The sequence below is a fragment of the Tamandua tetradactyla genome, chromosome 1 (genome assembly GCF_023851605.1).
Source record: "Tamandua tetradactyla isolate mTamTet1 chromosome 1, mTamTet1.pri, whole genome shotgun sequence".
NCBI classification, from domain to species: Eukaryota; Metazoa; Chordata; class Mammalia; order Pilosa; family Myrmecophagidae; genus Tamandua; species Tamandua tetradactyla.
The window spans coordinates 36,523,734-36,546,702 of record NC_135327.1 but is presented as its reverse complement, the minus strand read 5'-3'; the positions used below and the strand labels follow the sequence as shown (position 1 = coordinate 36,546,702).

The 22,969-nt window shown below is 44.8% G+C and overlaps 2 protein-coding genes across 12 annotated transcripts in view; one reads left to right on the top strand and one right to left on the bottom strand.

Moving 5' to 3' along the window:
- Nucleotides 1-18,465, bottom strand: part of POM121L12 (POM121 transmembrane nucleoporin like 12) — a 69,564-nt gene extending 51,099 nt beyond the window's left edge. The window contains exons 1-2 of the mRNA XM_077156920.1: nt 18,414-18,465; nt 17,252-18,295 (exon numbers count right to left, since the gene is read on the bottom strand). Of these exons, the coding sequence (XP_077013035.1) occupies nt 17,403-18,295; nt 18,414-18,465 (945 nt within the window). The 3' untranslated portion in view covers nt 17,252-17,402. The remainder of the gene's footprint in view (nt 1-17,251; nt 18,296-18,413) is intronic.
- Nucleotides 17,481-22,969, top strand: part of LOC143644838 (uncharacterized) — a 32,704-nt gene continuing 27,215 nt past the window's right edge. For all 11 annotated transcript variants that reach the window (XR_013156910.1, XR_013156900.1, XR_013156911.1 and 8 more), the window contains exons 1-3: nt 17,481-18,015; nt 18,285-18,530; nt 20,336-20,446. Coding sequence is in view for 3 of the 11 variants with exons in the window: in XM_077114393.1 (XP_076970508.1) it covers nt 17,938-18,015; nt 18,285-18,530; nt 20,336-20,446 (435 nt within the window). In the remaining 8 variants the exon portion in view is untranslated. The remainder of the gene's footprint in view (nt 18,016-18,284; nt 18,531-20,335; nt 20,447-22,969) is intronic.

Here is a 22,969-nt window from a genome sequence, read left to right as displayed (position 1 = left end):
ATATTGTCCTTGAGTTCCCTGATACCCTGTTCAAATTTTTCCATTCTTTTCCTGATAGTTGCTGTTTCTTTTTGGAATTCAGATGTTCCATCCTCCAAATCACTAATTCTATCTTCTGTCTCTTTAAATCTATCATTGTAGGTATCCATTGTTTTTTCCATCTTTTCTACTTTATCCTTCACTTCCATAAGTTCTGTGATTTGTTTTTTCAGTTTTTCTATTTCTTCTTTATGTTCAGCCCATGTCCTCTTCATGTCCTCCCTCAATTTATCGATTTCATTTTTGAAGAGGTTTTCCGTTTCTGTTCGTATATTCAGCATTAATTGTCTCAGCTCTTGTATCTCATTTGAACTTTTGGTTTGTTCCTTTGACTGGGCCATATTCTCAATCTTCTGAACGTGGGCAGTTATCTTCTGCTGCTGGCATCTGGGCATTTAGTCAGATTTCCCTGGGTGTCGGACCCAAGAAGGTTGTAAGATTTTTCTGTGAATCTCTGGGTTCTGTTTTTTTTATCCTGCCCAGTAGGTGGCGCTCGTGACACACGTTTGTCTCAAGTGTTTGGAATGGATCCCCCCGGTCACCGATCTCCGCGGCCTGGGGATTTCCGATCCAATTCTCTCCGTTGGTTCAGGGGCCGTGCGTGGTGGGGGCGTCAGCCGCTGAGGCTTGAGGGGACCCTGTGGCTGGTCGCCGGCTGCAGTGGGCCCGGGGAATTCGCCACCGGACCAGGAAGCCGCCCGCAGGGGGGGGGCCACCGCGGCTTGGATAGCCCTCTGATCCGAGACTCGTAGCCGCGGACTTGAAGCCGAGACTCGAAGCCGCCCGCAAAAGAGGGGCGCCAGCCGCCTTGGCTTGGGAAACTTGCCTCTCCGAGACTCTCAGCCAGCCCGGGAAGGAGGGAGCCGCAACTGCCGCTGCTCGGGAAATCGCGCGCCGCTCGGGGATCTTACCACAGCCGAGTCTCGCAGCCAGACTAGCCAGTCCAGACTGGGGTACGCTGTGTGTCCATTCCCTGCCGTAGCCCCAGGAGCTGTTCTGCACTGTTTCAGTTCACCTAGTAGTTGCTTTGGAGGAGGAGGAACTAATACGCATGTACCTTACTAAGCTGCCATCTTGGAACCTCCCCCAGACCTCTTTGTCACCAACTTTCTAATTATTGTCTTTCCAAGTCCCTGACCATCCAACCAAACCATTAGCAACAGCCCGTCAATCAGTATATAAATACACCTCTGGCCAGTTTTCCTTCTAAGCAAAATGAACAACCTGGTGCACTGCTCAAAGTTCTGCCCACTGGGAGGATTTCCCCTCACCACTGTCCTTCAAGGACACCCCAGAAAGGGGTTGTAGTGCTACAGCTGTTCACTTTCAGAAGGTACCTGAATATTGTGCTGAACCAAGAGAATACCAGGCCCGAGTTTTCTCTTCCTCAGTCAATTTAATGTAAGGAACTCCCCAAGTGACCATGGCTCTGGTTATAGAAAGAGAAGGTAATGTGGCAGGAGGGGAGACCATGGGCATTTGGGCCACTTCTTCCTGTAACTTACTTGTGCCTTCAGGACCTTCTCTGGCCCTATCTCATGTATACCATTTCCATTTTACAATAGAGTGCTGCTGTGCACACCTGACTTTATGGCTTAGTGGGTCAGACAACACCCAGCTCATGATAGGCAACTCAGGTCTCATGGTAACTTGGTGGCCCATGGTTAAGCGTTCAGTCTCTACTAAGGCCCAGTAGCAGGCCAAAAGCTGTTTCTCAAAAGGAGAGTAGTTATCTGCAGCAGATGGTAAGGCTTTGCTCCAAAATCTTAAGGCTTTGCTCCAAAAGCCTAAGGGTCTGCATTGTGATTCTCCTATTGGGACCTGCCAAAGGATCCAGGCAGCATCTCTATTTGCCACTGACACTTTCAGCACCATTGGATCTGTTGGATCATATGGCCCAAGTGGCAGAGCAGCTTATACAGCAGCCTGGACCTGTCGCAGAGCCTCCTCTTGTTCAGGTCCCCACTCAAAATTAGCAGCTTTTCTGGTCACTCTATAAATGGGCCAGAGTAGCACCCCCAAATGAGGAATGTGTTGTCGCCAAAATCCAAAGAGACCAACTAGGCATTGTGCCTCTTTTTTGGTTGTCAGAGGGGCCAAATGCAGCAACTTCTCTTTCACCTTAGAAGGGATATCTCGACATGCCCCACACCACTGGACACCTAGAAATTTCACTGAGGTGGAAGGGCCCTGTATTTTTGTTGGATTTATCTCCTATCCTCAGACACACAAATGCCTTATCAGTAAGTCTAGAGTAGTTGCTACTTCTTGCTCACTAGGTCCAATCAACATGATATCATCAATATAATGGACCAGGGTTATGTCTTGTGGGAGGGAGAAATGATCAAGTCCCCCGTGACAAGATTAAGACATAGGGCTGGAGAGTCGATATACCTCTGAGGTAGGACAGTGAAAGCATATTGCTGAACTTGCCAGATGAAAGCAAACTGTTTCTGGTGGTCCTTACTAATAGCTATTGAGAAAAAAAGCATTTGCTAGATCAATAGCTGCATACCAGGTACCAGGGGATGTATTGATTTGCTCAAGCAATGATACCACATCTGGAACAGCAGCTGCAATTGGAGTTACCACCTCGTTGAGCTTACGATAATCCACTGTCATCGTTCAAGACCCATCTGTTTTCTGCACAGGCCAAATAGGAGAGTTGAATGGGAATGTGGTGGGAAACACCACCCCTGCATCCTTCAAGTCCTTAAGAGTGGCAGTAATCTCTGCAATCCCTCCAGGAATCTGGTAATGCTTCTTATTTACTATTTTGCTCAGTAGGGGCAGTTCTAGCCACATCCACTTGGCCTTTCCCACCATAACAGCCCTCACTGTACAAGTTAGAGAACCAATGTGGGGATTCTGCCAGTTGCTCAGTATGTCTATACCAATTATACATTCTGGAACTGGGGAAATAACTACAGAATGGGTCCGGGGTCCCACTGGGCCCACTGTGAGATGGACCTGAGCTAAAACTCCATTGACCACCTGGCCTCCATAAGCCCCCACTCTGACAGGTGGTCCAGAGTGACGTTTGGGGTCTCCTGAAATTAATGTCACTTCTGAACCAGTATCTAATAATCCCCCAAATATCTGATCATTTCCTTTTCCCCAATGCACAGTTATCCTGGTAGGAGGCCATCGGTCTCCTTGGGGAAGGCTTGGAGGAACATTAACAGTATAAATTTGTGGCAGTGTAACAGGTTTCTCCCCCGAAGGGAACTGGCCTCCCTTCATTCAAGGGGCTCTGAGTCTGTAAACTGTTTCAAGTCTGGAAATTGATTAAGGGGCCATGACTCTGTGTTTTTGTAATTCGGGTTAGACTTCTGTTCACTTGACCTAGAACTCTTTTGCTTATACAGCTCGAGCAAGAATTTAGCAGACTGCCCTTCTATTGTATTTCTCGGTACCCCATGATTTACTAGCCAATGCCACAAATCTCTGTGAGTCATATAATTTTGAGTCATATAAATCTGCTTTGAGTTTGCTGTCTATTATAATAGTCACATCTACACTGTCTTTGGCGATTAGGTTCTACCACCTGGCTTTTGTGTTTAAGGATTCCAGCTCAGTGACAGCAGCTCCTACAGTAATATCTGAACAACAGAGAAGTGCAACCACAAGCTCTTCAGGGATGATGGTGCTAGTCTCACAAATTTATTTCTCACTGTTCTGGTAGAAGATGCATCCTCCAGACATTCCTGGGGTGTAAGTGCAGGCTTTGCATGATAAATCCACTCTAACATTCCAATCTCTCTAAGCCTCTGGATCCCCTCAGCTACATTATATCAGGGCAGTTCTGATATTTCAACCTCAGGTATTGTGGGCCACCTTTTGATCCATGTTTCAACGAACCATCCAAACAAACTGTTAATACCTTTTCTAACCCCTCAAGCTATAAAATTGAATGCAGAATCTCTGCTTAGTGGGCCAATATCAATAAATTCAGCCTGATCCAGCCTTATATTCCTCCCACCATTATCCCACACCCTTAAAATCCACTGCCACACATATTCCCTCGATTTCTGAGCATTCTCATGTCTGTACCCAATTCTGGGGACAGACAGGGAATTAAGACCTAGGGTTTGCCCCACCTCATGGAACTACAGCTCCTCTGATCCTCCAATTTGGCTGCCGCACACATGTTTCAGAGCCATCAAGATAGTGCTGCATGCATTCTGTCCAGGCTTAATAGGTGTATTCTTTGGAAGAGTTAGAGGAACGCGTCTGTTGCATCTCATCTGGAAGTAGAGATCCTCCTACTTTTTTTTTTCAATGCATGGCAGGCCCTGGGAATCGAACTTGGGAGTCCAGCATGAGAGGTGAGTATTCTGCCACTGAACCACCATCACATTACCCATCACTCCTATTTTTAAAAGCCGTTTCCCCCACTAAACTCTCCTACATCCAAAGGGGTCTCTATACTGGGGCTTCAGGCTGATAGTCCTTCCTCTGGATTCTGACTACTCTGAAGATAGTACAGAGGGCTTTTCTCCTACCCTTCCATTCCTTTTTCCCTTTGTCCCTTCTTCTCTCTCTCCCTCCCTTCATTTGGCACTAACCATCTTCTGGTAAAAACCAGATTCATACCTTTCCTTTGGGGACCCACCTCCTGCCTTTGTCTTCACCCGTGTGTTGAGGAGGGAATGAGCTGACTCACACCACCAGGAATGGTGTCAGACTGAACCAGGCCAATCATTGTAAACCACAGCCCTGTCTGTGTACATGCAAGGAGGGGCCTGCATCCCTCATCCCAGCCAATGACAAAGCATGAGGAGATGTGTCCTGGGCTTTCCAAGAGCAAGGGGCATCTCCTCCTTCTTCCAATTTCTCCATATCTTTGTTAATGCTTGTTATGTTTTATGTTTTTAATAGTAGTCATCTGAGAGGGTGTGAAGTGATATTTCATTGTGTTTTTTTTCCTGATGACTATTGATGTTTTCCTGATGACTTTTCATATGCTTACTGATCATTTATCTTCCTTGGAGAAGTGTCTATTCAAGTCTTTTGCTCATTGTTTAATTGGGTTTTAATCTTTTTGTGGTGGAATGGTAATAATTCTTTATATGTTTTGGACATTAAATCCTTTTAAGATACATAATTTGCATCAATTTCCTATTTTTTAGGTTGTATTTACACTTTCTTGGTAATATTAAAAACCTGCTAGTGCTTCACAAGGGTCTTCTGAATCTCACCATAGGACCTTCCACTGCAGGCACCTGCAGCTTTGCCTGAAGTGTTTCTCTGGCCACAGCCACGTTTACCCACAGGTAGAACAGACTGAAAGAGATAGGCTATTTATGCACCTGAGAGCAGTCCTCTGTAGATGACAGATTGAGACTGGGGATTCAATGTCCCTGCATCTTTGTCCCTTAGCTGGAAATTCTGAGGCATATTGTTTTAGTTTGCTAATGCAGTTGGAATGCAGTATACTAGAGATGGATTGACTTACATAAAGGCTATTTATTTAGTTATGAATTTACTAATTTGGGAAGGCACACAGCAATGTCTGTTGGCCCTCTCTCCCTGCTTCCAGGTTCAAAAATCTTTCCCTGGGACATATCCTTTTTGCATCTGCGAAAGTCTGGATCTGTGCTGGCTTTGAACTGGCTGTGAGCTGGCTCTGAGCTCATCTCTCACTTCCGCTCCCTGGGCTACCTGCACTCTGACAGCACCTGCAGGTGTTGACAGATGATGATGCCCTCACCTATATGGAAATAAATGAAGACCACCTGTGCTGGTTTGAAAGTGTTGTCTACCCCTGAAAAGCCATGTCTTTTAATCCTGACTCAATATTGTAGGGTGGCAACTTTTGATTATGTGGATTCTGTGGAGATATGTCTCCATCCATTCAAGGGGGGTTGCTTACTGGAGTTCTTTAAGAGGGAACCATTTTGGGAAAAGCTTCAGAGCTGACACAGGGATTGATATTTGGAGATGCAGAAGGAAAACGCCCCAGTGGAAGCTGTTTAAAACCAGAAGCCAAAGGAAGAGCAAATGCCAGCCATGTGATTTTCCAACTGAAAGAAGAGTTCTGGAACGATAGGCCTTTCTTGAGTCAAGGTATCTTTCCCTGGATATCTTAGCTTGGACATTTTTAGGGTCTTAGAATAGTAAACTTGCAACTTAATAAATGCCCTTTACAAAAATCAACTCTTTCTGGTATATTGCGTTTCTGGCAGCATTAACAAACTAAAACACCACCTAAATGAGAACCATGAAAGACTGTTTATTCAGAGCTTGCTATAAAGGGCATCAGGCACTGTCACTTGCATTTGGTAAAGACTCATGGTACTGGGAAAACTTTAGAGTGGATTGAAAAGGCTTCAGCTCTGCTGTGGTTGCCTGTGGAAGCTGGGGGTGGGCTAACTAGGAGTCAGCATCTTATATGGCTGGGTAGTGGAGAATATTTGCATTTCTCTAGTTGGTCCTAACCGGAAATAGAAGTAAAAATTAGGGTAGCTGTCAGTTATTGATAAAGTCACCACAATTTTGTGCTATTTGCTTCCAGGATTGTGCTTTGACTTCCTGGACTGGTAGTTGTAGATAGTGGCATCTTCCTGGACTGCCTGTTGCAGGTAGTGGGCCAGAGTTTCTGGGCCTTTTCCATTTGTATATCAGTCTCCCACCTCCCACCTCTTGCTGAAAAAATGTGTGCTTCTTTGTCAGAATCAGCAAGGCATTTTTCCCATTACTGAATAAGGAGACACTCCCTCAGGATACACCATCACTGCATTTTTCATGAAAGATTCTCCCTGTGCTGGGACAACACCTGCCCTGCTCCTGCTCTTTGCCACTTGGTGAGGTGACTGCTGGGTCCCTGAACTGTGGATGTTTTACAAATTGAATTTTATTCTAAAAGGATCTCAAATTTACAGAAATGCTGTATATTTATAACGCAAAGACCTTTTTCTGTGAAATATCTGAGAAGTTGCTAACATGATGACTTATCAACCCCAATATATTACTGAGTAATTCATAAAAGCCAATACATCTCCTGTGGTGGATGGAAACATGTCTCCCATAAAGGCATGTTTAATTCCTGCACCCCTGTTTTATTTTTCTGTTGCTAAAAATATACCATGAAATGGGTTGGTTTAAAGAATGAAAATCTATTAGCTCATGGTTTTGAGGTTAGTAGATGCCCATAATGGAGGCACCAGACAGGCAGTGCTGTCTCCTGGGGACAGTTGGGTTCGGAGGTGGGCTACTGGCAATCCTTGGGGTTTTGTGACTTTTCCGCCACATGACAATGCAAATGGTAGCTGCATCTCCTTATCTTCTGGGTCTCATTGATTTCCAGCTCCTGGCTGCACCCCATGATGTCTCTCTCTGTGGTCTTCTGTATAAGGCGTCCAGGAATGAATGGGATCGAAATGCATCCTGACTGTGCTGTGTCACACCTTAACTATAGTAACCTCATCAAGACTTCCTATTTACATTGTGTTCACACCCACAGGAATGGACTATGATTAAGAACTTGTTTCACTGGGGTGCATAACTCCAAACCACCATACTCTTAGACCTGTGGGTGTGAACTCACTTGTAAATGGGATCTTCAAAGATCCTCTTAAGACAAGGCCAAACTGAAGCAGATGGATCTTCATCCTAAATAACTGGAGTCCTTTTCAGCAAAAGAAGTTTGGATATGGAAACAAAATCACAAGAAGAGACTGGAGGGGAGAGATGGTTATGTGATGGAAGCAGAGATTGAGTTATGGACTGCTGACAAGCCACTACCAGAATGCTACAGACTTTGGAAAAAGCATGACCTGCTGATACTTTGATGTTAGACCTCTGGCTTCCAAAGTGTAAGCCAATATATCCCTGTTGCTTAAGCCAGCCATCTATGATAATTTGCTGTAACAACTGTGGCAAACGAGCACACCTCCCTAACCAGAACACAACTATTGGATTCAGGGAATTCACACTGAACATCACTCCCATTTGCTCCTCAGACCTCATTCAAATGTTGCTAATTGTCCTTTTTTTAAAAAAAAAGAATCCAGTCAGGAATCAGGTACTGCATTTGTTCTTTTTCAGTCTGGGGATTTTGACACTTTTGAAGATTAAAGCCCATTCTATTTTAGATTTACCTTTGTTTGTATTTATTTGTTAGCATAGAATCCTGGTAAGTGCTGTCCTGGTGGAGAGCTCCCTTTCTTGTTTGCAGCTTGAAGGCGTATTTCTGGTTTTTCTGTGTCTTGGCCATTCCCATGGGCTACTACTGATAGCTCTATCTCCTGAGCCCTACAGTCCAGCTGAGAAAGAGAATCTCTGTTCTTTCAGACGCGGCATTGCAGGCTGTCTCAGTCCCTCCCAACTTCTAAAATAGTAACAATCAGACCCTTTGAGAGTTAAGAAATAAGATTGTCCCTGTAGCAAAGTGTTTATTCACTGTCTTATCATCCAAGGCCAAAGGCATGTGCAGGCTGGTAGTTGGGGCCTGTCAGCCTTCATCTGGTTGCTGGGGCGTTTAAAGTCAAGCCTTAATAGCATCTTTGTCTTTTCTGAAATAACTATTTCCTCCCTGCAAGGTTCCCTAAAACACATGCAAAAATTTAGGCCTGATGCTGGGAAGAAGTGTCCCATCAATTTTGAAATGATGAAATGAGTACACTGAATATTTTTCCTGATTCTGATTCATGAATGGTTGATTGTAGGGAAGGCATTTTCTTTGAAATAGAATAATAGTGTTGTTCTATTTCCTGTTTAGACCTACTTTTCAGCATTTTCAAGAGGATAAAATATCGTAACAAATATGTTACCAATACCAGATGCCAACATGGCTCTGCTCTACTGGGTCTCAGCTGTTCTTGATCTCAAATGTGATTCAAGTAATTGGAGTGGACCACTGGGAAGGCATCGGATGTAAGCAGAAAGGTGAACTCTGCAAAAGTCCTTGGAATGATAACAGCTTTGAGAGGCCTTTTAGCCCAGATGCACTTTGACAACATAAATGCTTTAGAAAGAGGCAGCAACCCTCAGGGCTGCTAGTAGCTCAGTAGGAAGTTGGGCTTGGTTTCAGGCAGGGGATGTTCCTGCCTTCTGCTCTACATACAGTTAGCTGGGGAATCTTAGACTTCATCCAATGGGTGAACCAGAGGGCATTACAGAGGGCAACTCGTCTTCCAAGTCATCATTTTCCCCCTTTTGTGATTCTAAATTCTCCCAACTCATGATTTTGCATCCAGGCACCAGCAAACGTCCCTGGTCCAACCCAACCATCTCTCTGCTTTGTCCGTGAGTGTCCTGTGGGTTTGGTCACCTGACCCTGTCCTTGTTGCCTGACTGCCACAAGGAGGAGGGTAAAATGTCTTCAGAGACCATCAACGGGCAGCACTGGACCCTGCGTGGAAGCCAGGGGCTGAATGAGAATGTCGTAAAGGCAGAGCCCTGTTGTGAAATTCAACACTGTTTCAGACAGATCCAAACATTCTTCTTTTTCCCCACACACTTCCAGAAAGTATAGGATTGCAGGAGAATTCTCCAGGAAGCAGGGAGCACATCACTTCTGCTTCAGGCTCAGGCCACCCCAGCTTGTGGCCTCCTAGTCTTTTACAGAGGGGCCTGACTCAGGTCCAGGAGGAGATGGAAGCTGGCACTCTGCACCGGAGCCTGCCTGATTGACAAAGAAGCCTCCTCCAGACCTGCAGATGATCTCCAAAGGCAGCAGTTCAACCCAGCACGTCCCCTCTCTGCTCTTTGATACTTCAACTCCTCGCCTGGTCCTGACGGGGAGCACTTGGCAGCAGACTCTTCCCACTGCCACGAGGAGGACCCTGCAGTGATGGGACATGCCCTGGCGTGGAGCTGTCTCATCCCAGGTCTGCCTGGCCTGGAGCAAGTCCCGGGAGAAGGAGAGGAGAGAATGGGGGCTACCAAGGAGGTGAATGGGGAAGTGGGAGGCCACGACTTTCAGTGTCCTGGAGAAAGGCAATTTGTTCATCTCAACTGGGGGAACTGAAGGTGAGTTGAAAGAGGAAAGGCTGTGGTCAACATCCTGGGATGTCCTTGAGGCTCCAAAGGCCACATCCGAGGAAGCCCACCTTAAAAACTTCAAAGAATGGAAGGAAAGTACTTACCAGCTTAGAATTCTAAAACTGACTAAAGCAGCCTTTAAAAGGAAGACAAAATAAAAATATATCCAGACCATGAGTCAGAGAGAAACCTAAAATATCTCAAATGATAGAAATTGTTCAGAATATGCTCTTTGTCTACAGGCAGATATTTGTAAAGAAAACTACTTAAAAACTCCCCAGCTGCCTGTAAATTAAACAATATATTTCTAAATAATTCATGGATTGAAGAAGGAATCACGAAGGAAATAAGAAAACACTTTGAATTGAAAGATAATGTACATAAGAAAGACTCAAACTTGGGGGATGCAGCTAAAGCAGGGTTTAGGGGAAATTTATAGTTCTAAAATCTCACTAGTAGCGATGTTTGGAGGGTGCAGAGAGGAGGGAGTCCAGGCTCTCCACCTAGGACAGGGGTTTGTGGAAATAGAATTGTTTAGTGGGAAGACAGGTGTGGTGAAAGCTATGAGAGGCGTCAATAGGACCCAATCCAAAATAAATGCTACAGAGAGTTATTTTGGAAGAAAGAAATGATCTGAGGTGGAATAAAAGTAATGTCAGGGAATGAAACACTGTGGAAGAATAAACATATGGGCAAATCCAAGTGAATAGTGAGTGCATAGAACAATGGGGTATTCTTTTATAGACTTCAAAATATGTCAGATTTAAACACATGGCCACAGTAACACACAAGGTAGAAAGGGGTGAAAGGAGAGATGGTGCTCTGGGGTCATCTCATCATCCTAGAAACGGTGAAGTACTAATTAAGGCTAGAGTCAAGTAAGGCAATCACGCTCACTATAATCTCTACATTTACCACTAAAAGAAGAATAGAAGAATGGATGTACACGGGAAGAAATGGGATAATGAAAGGAGCTTACCCATCCAAAAGAATGCAAGAAAGGGGAAAAGCAGGAATAGAGACAAATGAGATGAACAGAAATAACCAGAAAATAAAAAGCAAGGGGGTAGATTTGAACCTAAATCTATCAGTAGTTTTAATATTAGTCATCAGTAATAGATAATAAGAGTAATTGTAAATGGAAAATATACTTCAACTAAACAACTTTAAATACATTTAAAAAAACTATTTTCTGCTTGTAAAGTTGCATCTTATGAAGACATAAGCACACACTTAGAATGAAAAGATAATAAAAACTGAGAAGAAAAGTTAGATCATGAAAATATTAATTAAACCAATGCTGATGATGATATGAAAGTAGAAATTAGGGCTAGAAGCATTACTACTTGAAATGACAGGGAATATTTCATAATGATAAAATGGTCAACATGGCAAAGATGTAATGATTCTTTATGTATCAGCATTTAATGACCTCAAAAGATATGAAACAAAAATTTCCAGAAAAAGAAAAGAGACAAATCCATACTCACTCACAGTGGGAGATTTTAATGTATTCTCAGTAACTGACACCTAACGAAGACCAAAATCAAAAACAAAAATCACAGAATATTCAACAAGTGGCGGGCCACGGTGGCTCAGCAGGCAAGGATGCTTGCCTGTCATGCCAGAAGACCTGGGTTCGATTCCCGGTGCCTGCCCATGTTAAAAAAAAAAAAGCATATTCAACAAGGTTAAATGCAAAGTCTCAGAAGTGGACAGCACAGTGCTGTGTGAGGGTAGCACACGCTGTAGTGCAAGTCGCAAAGCTGGGTGTGATTGTGGTTGAAAGAAGAAGGCTAGAGTCATGTGTGTCACCGAAAGGAAAGCGAGAGAATAGGAACTGATGCTGTATAACTTAGGGAAACCTCGAGTGGACAGCAATGGTGGTTAATTGCATGAAAGAAATCTAGAACAAGTGTACATCACTTAAAGAGTGTTAATAATAAGGTGGTGTATGAGGAAAATGCAATTAATGTAAACAAAATTTATAGTTAACATTAACATTGTAATATCCTTGCATTAATGTAACAAACTATACCAAATCCAAACGTCAATAATAAGGGGATTTAAGGGGCATGGGATTTTTATCTTCAGAAGAAATGAGAATGTTCTCATATTCGCTGTAGTGGTAAATGCATAACTGTGTGATTATTCCAAGAGCCAATGATTGTATCCTTAGGCGGGAATGTATGGTGTGTGAACCAAACTATTTAAAGAAACCCTACAGATTATGAAATACATTTCTTAAGTTTCCTATTAAGAAATCCAAAAGTAAAAATAAGGAAAACAGGGCATTGCAATGGTGCCCTCAGGGGCAGAATTCTTGCCTGTCGTGCTGGAGACCCGGGTTCAATTCCCGGTGCCTGCCCATGCAAAAAATAAAAAAGGAATAAAAGAAAACATTAAACAGAATGAAGTAAAAAGAGTAAATATAAAAAAGGTTTGAACAGAATGGTCTTACTGAGATAAATATTTCTGCACCTAAAAAGTGCAGGATATACTCTTTCAAGGCCACATAGAATAGGGATCCTACCTATACAATAAAACAAATCTCAACAAATTTCAAAGAAGAGAAGTCATGAGAGAAAGGATATTCTCTGATTCTACTGGACTTCAGCTGGAAATCAATTAGAACCTGGTTGAAAATTAAATATTACACCTCTAAGTAAGTTACATTCAAAACCACTTCACAACGGAAATGAGAAGGTGCACAGATGGTACCTCAAACTGGAAGGATGGAGGCGATTGGGGGCAGGGCAGGTGAAACCTCCCACTCCACAGCCACACCCAATGCCGGTGCTCATGCTTCTGGGTCACAGTCCCCAGCCATGGTCACAAGTTTTCTTGGCTTCTTGCTTCAACTCTCAGGAGTGTGGGTTACTTCAGTCCCTGAAAATTCCCGAGACAGGTTGTCCTTGGATGTGCCCTGGGCGGGGAGGATGTGAAAGGAGGCACCACTCCTTCCCTCACAGGGTGTGGCTGTAGAGCAGGAGGGGTTCACTCAGGGGATGGGGCATGTTCGTAGATAATTTTTAAGTTTGGCTGCAGTGATCTTGGTGGGGTTTTGGCAGGCCATGATAGCTAGCAAGGTCTAAACAAATGTTGCATAACATGCAACCTCCAGAGTAGCCTCTGGACTCCATTTGATCTCTCTCATCCACTGCTACTTTATTAGTTACACTTCTTTTCCCCTTTTGGTCAGAATGGAATTGTTGCTCCTATGGTACCAGGGCCTGATTCATCACTGGGAGTCATCTCCCACATTGCCAGGGAGCCTTTCATCCCTGGATGTCATGTCTCATGTAGTGGGGATGGCAATGATTTCACTTGCAGAGTTGGGCTTAGAGAGAGTAAGGCAACATCTGAGCAACAAATGAGGTCCTCCAGAAATAACTCTTAGGCATACCTATAAGTAGTCCAAGATTCTCTGCTACCTACACAAGCCTCACACAAGCAACCCTCAGGATCGAGGGCAGGGCCTATTGATTTGGTTGTACCTAAAATCTGACATGGTATTAAGGGGGTTACCTGATGGCAAGGTTCAATAGTTCCCTTTTCTTTCTCGCATCCCTCAAGGATCTTTGCCAAAACTTTTTGATTATCTGCTTAATATACTCTAGGAGTATCCAGGCATTATACTAATCCATACAAGATTAGAGGACCTCTTCCTTATTCTGTGCTCCCTGTGTTTCAATTGTTCAAACGACCTATACAGACAGGGTGAGTTAGATTATGTGCTACAGAAAATTTCAGTCCAGACTAAATAAACCTTTCTTCCCTTTGGTCTCAAACAGTACGTGTGGTCCTAAAATATAGACACTGTCTTCCTTACCTTCGTGCTCTGAATTACTTTAATCCCAACTTGATTGGCTTTGTTCTTATCTCTAAATACCAGGATATATATCTATATCCATATCCATATCCATATCCATATCTATATCTATATCTATAAAATAGCCTCTCGAAATACAGAAATATTAATCACCACTCTGGACTTAATGTGTCTACTCTAAAAGCTTACACCCTAGGCCCCTGTTTTCTTATAAACATTTTCTAAAGGTGACCATACCATTGTTGTTCTTTTGTTTCTGGCTATTTTGCCTCACCAGATGTCCCACATGTTCATTCACATCATTGCATGTTTCCTAATTTTGTTCTTTTTGTAGCAGCACAAACTTCGTTCATAAGTATACACTATTTGCCAATCTACATCTCAGTCAGTGCATCCTCCAGCCTCCTGCCTTCATTAGTCAAGAGTGGTTGTTAAGATGGATTAGGTGACAACATGTCTCCACCCATTTGGGTGGTTCTTGATTGGTTGTTTGGAGTCCTATAGAAGAGGAAACATTTTGGAGAATGAGAGATTCAGAGAGAGCAGAGAATGCTGCAGCACCACAAAGCAGAGAGTCCATCAGCCAGCGCTTTGGAGATGAAGCAAATGCCTCCCGGGGAGCTTCATGAAACAGGAAGCCAGGAGAGAAAGCTAGCAGTTGATGCCCTGTTCGCCATGTGCCCTTCCAGCCAAGAGAGAAGCCCTGACTGCATTCACCATGTGCCTTCTCAAATGAGAGAGAAACCGTGAACTTCATTGGCCTTCTTGAACCAAGGTATCTTTCCATGGATGGATGCCTTAGATTGGACATTTCTATAGACTTGTTTTAATTGGGACATTTTCTCAGCCTTAGAACTGCAAACTAGCAACTCATTGAATTCCCCCTTTTAAAAGATGTTTCGTTTCTGGGATATTGCATTCCAGGAGCTAGCAAACTAGAACACCAGGTCTTGAAGATGTTTCCCTAAATTTTCTTCTAGAAACTTTATGGTGCTAGTTTTTCTATTGAGAAGTTTGATTCACTTTGAGTTAGTTTTTGTGTAGGGTATAATACAGGGGTCCTCTTTTATTCTTTTGGCTATTGATATCCAGTTCTTCCATGCCCAATTATTGAAAAGACTACTTTGTCCCAGTTCAGAGGATTTGGGGGCCTTGTCAAAAATCCATTGACCATTGATTTGGTGGTCTATTTCTGCACTCTTGAGTCAACTCCACTGGTCAATGCTTCTATCTTTGTGCCAGTACCATACTGTTTTGACCTCTGTGGTATTAAAAGAGGTTTTAAAGTCAGGGAGTGGTAATCTTCCCACTTCGTTCTTCTTTCTTAGGATGCTTTTAGCTATTGGGGGTCTCTTTTCCTTCCAGATGAATATGATAATTAGCTTTCCCAGGTCTTCAAAGTAGGTTGTTGGAATTTTGATTGGTACTGTGTTGAATATGTCCATCTATTTGGGGACAGTCAACATCTTAACTATATTTAGTCTTTTCTTCTTTATTTTAAAACTTACTGTTTTAAAATTTATACAAAGAACATTTCCCATTTTAATCACTTTTGAGTGTCTAATACACTGTGTTAATTACATTCACAATGTTGTGTCACGGTCACCACCGTGCCTTACAAAAGTTTTTGTAACCTCAAACAGAAGCTCTACACTTCTCATACAATGTACGTCTTTTGGTGTTTGGCTTATTTCACTCAAGATATCATCAAGATTCATCCATGCTGTAGCATATATCAGAACTTCATTCCCTTTTACAGTTAAATAGTATTCCATTGTGTTAATTGACCATATGTTCTTCCTCCGTTCATTTGTTAATCGACAGTGTTGATGGGATATCTGTTGATGGGTGTGTAGAAGTGCTTTGAAAGCTATAAAGGCGTATCTTACTGAGAGAAAACTATATTTTCTTCTCTTAGGGTCTTGGCAGTCAAGTCAAATGGAACTCTTGTCATTCTGCGGTTTGTCAGAGAAGGACAGACAAACTGAAGCTCAGTGGAGTGCACACCCAGGCTGGCTTCCTGGTGATGGGTTACACCTGGGGAGGCACACTTCCCATCGGGTGACATGATCAATCCAGCTTCAAACTACAGTGAGCATCATTCCTGCTCACACCCCCCCAAGAGGGTGATGTTCTGGCCTCCAATGCCAGGAGTACCCATGAACTACTGCTGAGGATAATAAACCCACCAACACTGTCCCTTTGCCATGGCCCCTTAAATGAGGATATAGGCAAAAGCTGTTAAGTTCTTCTCTATAAACAAATTTTCCCACTTTCAGAGCAACAAGAGGTGCTTCCTTACACCTGTGTGACTCTTTTCCTTAAGGGTCTTGGCATCTGGCTCTTCTATGACCTTCCTGATTCCTCCTTCCTTCTGTCCATTCATATTAACATCACAAGGTACTTTCCACACTTTGGCCCAGGCTCATATGTGCGCGCGTGTGTGTGTGTGTGTGTGTTCAAGCTCACCCCTTAGTGTCTTCATTGCTTTTCAGTGTCCTTCAAACATCTCCAAACAGCCTTGGGGGCACGTTTTTGTACCTGGTTACCATCTATTGGGGAGGATATAACCAAAATTTTGCCTAGAACGTACAAGACCCCAAGTGACTTTTTCAAGGAGACAGGATCAGCAAGAAAAAAAAAATCGGAAGTCTGATTTTTTAAATAACACCAGGTAATCTTTATGTACAATAACCAGTCTAACTGGGGCAGTAGGAAGGCACCGTGCTTTCCTGACAAGTTCTACTTGCATGGTAAAGGCTGGGAGGAGGGGTGGGCAGGGGAAGGCAAGGGTTCTGGAATATACAACATCTCTCCAGTGTGACTGTGGCAGGTCTACTTCCTAGGATTCTGCCTCACCTCATCCTTCATCTGTCACGGAGTCCTTGGGCTTCCAGTTTCTTCTAAAAGAGAGGCAAGGAGACCCAAGGTCACCAGCACTTCCTTGATTGCTCAGCCAGAAACCCGGAGTGGGGAAGTCTGATGGGGACAATCAAGGAGGACAGAGGCTCTGCAATCAGCACGGAGGTCCAGATTGAGGAGGGGGTCATCGGGAACACAGGCGCTTCCTGGGAGGGGAGGGGCATGATGACTTTGGGTTGGTTGAGAGACGCTTGAGGTGGGGCTCAGGCACTGAGAACTGTGGCAAGGGCAGCCCTGGGATGTACGACAGCTGTGGTGTGGATGGGCACACCTGGGGCTACAACCTCCTACTTTTGGGGTCTCACTGTGGTTCAAACTAGGGGTACAGAAGGGGCAGTAGAAGGTGCAGAAATAGAAGGGTGGGACTGGTGGGACCATCGTTTCTAACAAAATATACTGCTTGATGGGAGGGGCAGGGTAAGCATGGGGGCTGGGGGCTGAGCAAGCCTGTGGTGTCGAGGGGAAGGTGACCTGGTGGTGTCAGTGTTCCACCACAGAGAAGAAAATGGGTGAGGAGAATGAAAGCTGCTGTGGTCTGGGGTCTCTGTGGGTGAGTGCAGGGACCTGGCTCTCAGCAGCCAAGGAAGCCAGCAGGCTGGGTGTGTCCAGAGGCAAATTGGCCTCACTGATGCTGCTCCCAGGCACTGTAGGAAGGTCCCAAGATCCAGGAGTGCTGCATCTTCGCCCACCTCTCCAGGGGAGGACCTGTGCCCCAGGCTGGCGCTGTACCTGCAGTGGGCTGGGCAGCAGGCCGGAAAGGCTGGATGTTGGGCCTGGGGTCAGCTTTCTCCCACCAGACAGTCTCTCTCTTGAAGCGCAGTCTCCTCTTCAGAAGCCCGGGTCTGGGCAGAAAGGTAGGGCTCACTCCATTTCTCACCACAAGCTTGAAGGCAGACCGCCTGGCCCCCAGGCTGGACTTCCTTCTCTTCTTTTCCGGGTTCTCAAACCAGAGCGTTTCGTCAAACTTCATCCTCGCCTTTTTGCACTGACTGAGGGCCTTCACCACAGTCTCCCTGGCACAGGACTCTGGGGACTTGTCGCGGGGTGGGCAAATGTTAAAGCCGCTCCCTCTGCTCCCAGGAGGGGCGATTTTGACGGTGACGGGGCTCCTGAACCTTCTGCGGTTCCGGGCATTCCACAGCCACCTCTTCCAGTAAATGTCCTTTGCACAGGACGGATCCGGCCACCAGATGGTCTGCGGAGTCAGCTTGTTAGGAAAGCGCCTCCAAGCCTCGGTGACCAGCACCCTGCGGAGATTGACGGGCTCCAATTCAGGAGGGATCTGGGGCAGGGGTCGGGTGTCCACACAGCGCTCACCGGGGGCGCGCAGAACCGGGCGCTGAGCCGGGCCGGGTTGGCTGCGGGCGGGCCTGGGCGGCGGGGACGGGCGCTTCGGGGCCGGGGGCTGGAGCGAGGGCTGGGACGCGCCCAGGTAGCTGCTCAGGTAGCTGTCCATGACGGCGGCGGGGCGGGGCGAGTCCCTGAGTCGCGATTCTGCTTCCAGAAGTTTGGAGTCTGCCAACACAGCCGGAGGCGAAGCGAGCAGGGTTCCAGTGACCGCTGGCCTCAGGGCCCACGGACAGCGCACCCCGCGTGCGGTGCTCTGGACACTCAGGCGGTTAGGTCCACGCGCCAGTCAGCGCCTCGCGGACACCCGGACATCTCGGGGCGCAGCGGCAGCTCATGGGACGACCCCGAACCAGTGGGACAAGGGAAGCTCAAGCCTCTGCTCTTGCCACTGCTGTCCAAGGTGTTTGGTCAGGGGAGACGAGACGGGCCCAGGGATGGCTTATGCCTTGGTCCTTGACATTCAGTGTGGAAGATAGAATTGTCCCTACCAGGTCATGACAGCTGTAGAAGTATTTGGGGAACGGTTCTCTCTCATTATTGTAAAAGAGTGTATAATATGCTTGGATGCATTTTCCCCATATTTCTTTTTTTTTTCAACCTGAAAAATATTCACAGATGGGGCTGGCTGTGTTCTTCAAAGTCATGTCGGTAGAAAATGCGAAAGCATAGCAGCATTCCACAGTTACAGATCTGTGTATCTGTGGCTCTGTGAATGTTTATCCCTAGAGCTCACCTGACAAGACACCATTTAAAAAATCAAGCATGCAAACAAAATCTAAGGGTTTCACTGGATTAACTCCCTTAAAAAGTGAGCGACAAATAATTTTGCGAAATACCTAAATATTTTTCAGCACATTAAAAACCAACACTGAATGCATTTTAAGGAAATACAAATAGCTAGTTTACTTTTGATTACCTTAAGTAATATATATTTCATTTCTCTATAATGATTTTTAATGTTACTTTTTACAATTTAGCTCTTAAGGGAATGATGAAAGGTGTCTGTGATCAACAAGCAATGCTGATTTTATGTGGACTCTCCAATTATTATTTTTTAGGGTTTTTACTTTAACTTTTTATTCTGGTAGCATATTATACAACTCAATATGTCCTATTTTAATCACTTTCAAGTGTGCAATTCTGTGGTGATTATATTCACAGTGTGATAATACCAGCACCTCCAATTATGATCAATATTTTTTATTATTAGAAATGGAAACTCTGCACCCATTGAGCAATAACTCATTGCCACCTAATATACAGTCTAACTGGAGAATGTTTCATGTGCATGTGAGAAGAATGAGTATTTTGCTTTTGTTGGGTGGAGTATTTCATATATATCTGGTTTGGTCTGTTAGGGTATAATATTATTCAATGCTTTAAACTTATTTTTTTGTTATTGATATTCAGTTAGATGTTCTGATCCTTATTGAAAGAGATGCATTGAGCTCTCCAACCATCCTAGAGCTATCCTTTTCTCCCTTCAATTCTAGGGAGGGCTTGGTCAAATTAAAGCATCCCTCAGATTTCCTTACATTAGTAGGTTTCTTTTTCCTCAATCAATGCCAGTGCAGCTGTTTTATAACCTGACTGTTTTCCAGAATTCTGACTGAGTTGGTTCTGACAGACCGTGCATGCTTTTTCAAGGTTTTTGTGTGCATGTGTGTGTGGGTATGTGGGGTGCATTAGCTGAGTATGCCTTTTCCTACTGTCTTGTTTCATCTCGCTATCACTCCACAGTCCTGGTTTCTAAGCATATCTATTAGACATGTTTCCCACCCTTCTATAAATGGAATTGATCAGTGCATGTTCTTTGTGCATAGCTTGTGCTGCTCAATGGTGCGTTTGAGGGATTCCTTATAGTCTTAGGTTTTGCAGTGCTGTGTGCAGGCTTACTGTTGTGGAGCAATCAAATTATGTGAATGTGTCACACCTTATATATTCAGTACATTGTAGATGTCATTACCAGGTGTTAGTTGTTGGGAAGAGTGCCGCAGGGAACATCTAGAGTGTGTGTAAGTTGTACTTATGAACACCTTTTAGTTCACTGTTTACCTTGAGAAATCGCACGTGATAAGTTCTCACTTTATTACATGCATAAACTTATTCTAATCATTGGCCTACTAGTTTACTTCTCTCTCTGTCTTTTACTTTCATCAGGAGGGCAAATATTTAGCAGCCATTTGTATAATTTCTACTTGAGAGACTTGGACAATGATATTTTTAATGGACTTGGACTTGGGCTGCACGATTTGCAGAAAGCAGGAAGAAGACCTTGACCGCTGCCCTTTGCAGGAAAGCCAAGGAAAGAAAAAGGTCAGAATAAAACACCCCCAAAGCAGCACAGATATGCTGGGAATGAAAATTAAAGTCTAAGAAGAACCTTGGGGGAAGGCTTAGGGGTGTCACTAGGAAATGCTCCTGGTAGATTGAGGGTTTCCTGAACCTTTATCTCAGAGCTCCCCCCTGGGTGGGACAAATGTGGTTGCTTTAAGGAGACGCAGCCTGATTACCTGTGGGTGCAGCAAGCCCGTTGCCTGCAGCCCAGCTGGTAGAACAGAGCTGACCTGCAGGCATCCACCTGCCATTCTCTTTGGGAAGAGCCCTAACTCCTGATTCCTGCCTCAACCCTCTCTGTTCCGTGTGGCGTTTAGGCACATGGATTTCTTCCTGGGGTCCTCCTTGGGCATGTGTCCCCACAGGGCAGTCCTTGGTTTATTAGATCATCCTCTGTCTTTGATGTTACTGTGAGGCAAGGATGCCCCTCACCCAGCATTCTGATGTCCCGCATCTGGGAACTGAATTGTGAAAAAGGGAACCTCGAAGCTGGGGCCAGGCCTCAGTGAGGACAGACCCCTCGGTAGGGTTGGAACCCCCCTCACCTGCCTGTGCTAGGGCGGGTTAGTTGGCAGGTACCCAGCTGGAGCATTTCTTGGGCAGTCAGCTCCCCAGCACCAATGGGGTGGGGTGTTTCAGAGTCCTCTGTCCTGCGGAGGCTGTGGGTGGACAGGAATCCCTCAGAGGCAGCACCGCATTTATTGGGGGGCTGGGATCAGAAAGGCAAACCCGGGGTCAGCAGCCTCTGCTCGTCCCTCCTGCTGCTGCTGCTTTAAACTGTTCACATTCTGCCTCAGGAGAAAGCTAGTTTGCTTTCAGCAGTTTGTGATTTTTAGGTGCGTGTTGAGCACGTCCTACATGAACTGCTCATGACACGTTGCACTTTCTAATTTCTCTCTCATCGTTTTTCCTTTTTTAGTTGTGCTTCTCTTTTCTGGTGGATGCCCGACCATGGTTCACCACATTCGCCCTCCTGAATAGCACTTGTGGAATATTAGGGGGGTGGGGCATAGCTCTTCATGGCAGGAAAACAGTAGACCTAGTTAATATGTGGGTGCTTTGGGAAATATAGGCATTTTAGAGTACATTTTGGGCCCGTGGTGCTGCACTCTGACTTCTCGTTTGGCTGTCACGGATGTCCCTACATGGAAAGAATCAATGATGTGTTTCCTACCATTATTGTGGTTATTTGAGCTGCAGGTGCACAGTCCTGACTGTGTTAAATCCCTCACCTTAGACCAGGGAGTCCTTGCTGGCTCATGGGCGGCCTTCTTAGGTTTGTTTGTAAATTTGTTCATTCACTTATTCATTCATTATCCATTGTTTCCATATGTTCACATTTTAAACAACAAGAAAGCAAAGAAAATGCTGTGATGAAGCAGGTGTCCCTGCCCCCCTTGCTCCATCTTTGGCATCCAGGCTCCTGGAGGGATAGTTCATCTCCTGTGGGGTCCTCAGTCACTGCTGTAGAAGAGCTTCTGGATGGAGAAACTTGGTGCTTCTTTGTGACATGATCCTAGAACCAGAGCTCCAAGTTGAGTCTCCCTTGGCAAGAGGTTTTCCCTTTGGTTCACATCAGAAAGACCATTGTCTGTGCCAGCTCTGCTCTTTTGAATCAACCTGTTTTTCAGTTTCTGAAAGACCCACAATTGGATGGGGACGTACTTAAAAATACAAGGGTAGGTCTGTGATGTCAGCAAAGCTGGTCAACAATTCCCATTGTGTAGGAGACTCAGAGGGATGAGTCAGACTGGAAAAAGACACATGGATGTTCCCTGAACTTTAGTCATCATTGCCTGTGAGTGAAAATGCTTTCATCCTCAGCTCCCGTTTCATGCCAGGCAAGCCCAGTGTGCCTCTCCTTTTCTATCTGAAGTTCTAAGTAAAGCTAAGATGCAACTAACTGCATCCAGTGTTCTCCACATTTAGGGCCTGACAGTGGGACATTTTAAAGTCTCCATCAATGATTCCAACAGCCTTCCAATTTGGGCACTAGTATGTAGATGGGAATTGCCCAATTCTGCTTCTATTCCACTGGTCTTAGGACTCAGACAATATAGGACCAGAACAGTGGCCTTTGGCAAAACTTGAGGTGAAATTCTGCCTTGATTGTAGAAGTGGCAGTGATTCTATTTGTGGTGCCACCTCTTATAATAGCTAGATGGTATAAAGCAATAGCTGAGAAGGCTAGAAGACAAACAGGTACATTCACAGGCTGTGCTGGTTTGAAAGTAATATGTACCTTAGAAAAGCCATGTTTTAATCCTGATGTAATTATGTGGAAGCATCCTTTCTTTTAATCCCCATTCAGCACTTTAGGCTGCAGACTTGATTAAATTATCTCCATGGAGATGTGACTCACCCAATTGTGGGTTTAATTAGTGGGAGATGTGACTCAACCCCCTTGAGATGGGTCTTGAATAGTTTACTGGAATCCTTTAAAGGAGGAAACATTTTGGAGAAAGCTTCAGAATGATGAGAGAGCCAGGGTAGCCCATGTAG